The sequence below is a fragment of the Stegastes partitus genome, unplaced genomic scaffold, assembly GCF_000690725.1.
Source record: "Stegastes partitus isolate 25-593 unplaced genomic scaffold, Stegastes_partitus-1.0.2 Scaffold3786, whole genome shotgun sequence".
Taxonomy (NCBI): Eukaryota; Metazoa; Chordata; class Actinopteri; family Pomacentridae; genus Stegastes; species Stegastes partitus.
In genome coordinates, this window is record NW_007581517.1 from 1 (window position 1) to 2,528 (window position 2,528).

General features: G+C 39.8%; 1 protein-coding gene across 1 annotated transcript; it reads right to left on the minus strand.

Annotated features, from left to right (window-relative positions):
* Positions 1–678: 678 nt before the first annotated feature.
* Positions 679–2,310, minus strand: LOC103376292 (G2/M phase-specific E3 ubiquitin-protein ligase-like; the record flags this gene model as incomplete). Its single annotated transcript, XM_008306669.1, is given in 6 exon segments — positions 679–811; positions 986–1,158; positions 1,361–1,539; positions 1,695–1,998; positions 2,117–2,180; positions 2,249–2,310. Coding segments are annotated over 6 exon segments (915 nt in total), but the record flags the coding sequence as incomplete, so codon positions are not given.
* Between the last annotated feature and the right edge of the window lie 218 nt (positions 2,311–2,528).

A 2,528-nucleotide genomic window follows, 5' to 3' on the forward strand; every position in this document is an offset into this window, starting at 1 on the left:
AGAAAATAATACAGAAAACAGCTAGCTGGCTGCTAGCTGGCTGCTAACTGGCGCTGGTCAAAGTTCCTCCCCTTTTCGTGATCATGTGACCTTGGGCCGAGCTCTGATTGGCAGCTGCAGAAGACCCGTCCACTTTTGCTGTAAGCCAATTAATTTTGTCCTTATTGGCTTTTGTCTTCTGTGGTTGGATATCAAGACTGTCCTTTAAAGCAGTGGTTCTCAAACTGGGGGTCCCAAGATCATATCAGGGGGTCACCAGATCATTGTAAAAAAAATATTATAATAATAATAAAAGCCTACATTATTCAAATAAATTCGTATTGGGGCTGTCAAAATTAAAAGTGTATACTTCTTCCACTCCTTTTTTGAATTTGTTAATATTATGATTTGATTATGCGATATTATTATTCTTTTTTAATGCCCTTTTCAAAATTATTTTCTTTTGTTGTTATGTTCTTTTTCCCTTTCATTTGTTTAAAATAAATTCAATTCATTCATTCATTCATTCAAATGAAAGTTGATGTAAAGAGATTAATCTGTGGCATTAACACATTCATTTTTAATATCAGTGCATGAACAACAAAGTTATTACCCATGATATATTAAAAATTCAAATTGGGGGGTCATGAACACAAACTTCTGTTATCTTGGGGGTCGTGGCTCGAAAAGTTTGAGAACCGCTGCTTTAAAGAGTCCCTCAAGTTCAAAGCCAGTGAGCGGCTCTTCAGAGTGGCACAGGACAGGAGTCAGCAAAGAAGGGTGCTGCTGTAGTGCAGTCAAAAACTGAAGGACTGAAAGACCATGTTTGAATCTACAAAGTGAACACAAATACTGTTTCACTGCTGTGTCGTGGCAACTGCATAGAAATTATCTAAAGAAAACTGTTCGAAGTTCTCTTCCCGATAACTACAATCCATCTAAACAAATGTTAATTTGGGGTTAGTTGCGTGTTACTTTAAAAATAAAAATAACAAAGTGATCTTACCTATTAATTACAGATGAGCTGCGGTCAATAATACACCATCGGAGGTAGTCTGCCACGATTCCTTTCTTTTCTTCCACAGCAGCCACATGCCTCAGACAGCCTGCTGTCTGTAACATTGTGCTGCGTCTCAGGATACATGCTTGTAGAACATCCAATGAAGCAACACTCTCAATCTAAAAGACACAAAAAACAACACAAACATCTCAGTAAATAACTGTATATCCTTGCATGTTTTTATTCAGCCTGGTGTAACCCTACCCTATCAAAAACTACAAATTGAAGCAAATTCTGTGTATGTGATATTACTGTCCTACAACACAACAGGAACAATGTAAAACTCTGTCCTACCACATCGTAGCTTTACGCTATTCTCACCTCTCGCAAAGCTTTCCCTATGTCTTCATCGATTATTAAATTAGCTGTTGATCTGGACGAAGGCTGGCCAGCAAGATAATGCACAAAATCTTCTGACAGGAAACGGGGTCCTGGACCTCCACGTACAACTGACACTGCAATCATCTTTCCTGCCAGGAAGTATTCATCCTCCCTGACAGCTGTGAATGAATTCATATTGCAACATTAAAACACACAATACTTTATATACTTTAAGATACTGAGGGGGAAAGCATATGCCATATGATATATATGTTTAATTATCATTTATCAACCATCAACCATTAGTATAGTACACATCCAACCCTATGCATACCATTTGCATTGTAGACCAAGAACCGATGTCCTTCTGGTCCATCAAAAATGGGCCGGTCTTTCAAGTGTTTCATTAGCAGAGTTAAAAATTATCTTCTTGGACTACCTGTGTCAATTCCCTCCTCAAAAACACCAGCATCATCAGTAAATCTGACCAGCATGTCACAGGTTTCAGAACATGTTGTATGCTTAAAACCTCTGACTGCTCCATCCCAAACACTGGACCTTGACCTGCTGATTGTTTTGTGATCAATGGCAAGGGACAAGTTTGCCACAAGGTCAGGTAGTGTAATGTTCATTTCCTCCTTGTAATGACAAAAAATGATCTACTTAGTGGATATCCCCGACAGGTCACACTTTTAGAACAATTAGTGCCACGCACAGAAGTTCATTTGACACTGCTGTGTGTTGGAAATTCTCCACATTGACTGCAACTAGCTCGTCGTCCTCTTCCTCAACATCTGCTGCATACAAGTCCATGTTTTTACTGTTGGGAAATTAAAAATTCATGTTAAAACACACAAATTATGTGAGTCACTACAATGTTTAACTTACCTGTAGCAAGAAGTCTCAGCTGGATTTGTTTCAGGAGAATCCACATCCTCAGCATCAGACATTATTATCTGGGCTGATTCACAACAATGATAAGACGGCCTCCAGAGAGGAGGTCCTGAACCTCACTACCTGGTGTTCCCTCAATAACTGGGCACTCAACTCCTCAAAGACTAAGGAGCTGGTGCTGGACCTCAGGCAGAAGAGGGAGGATCTCCCCTCCTCTTCTCATCCAGGGGGACAGCAGCGTCTGTACTTCATAAGGTCACTGAGAAAGGTCAAC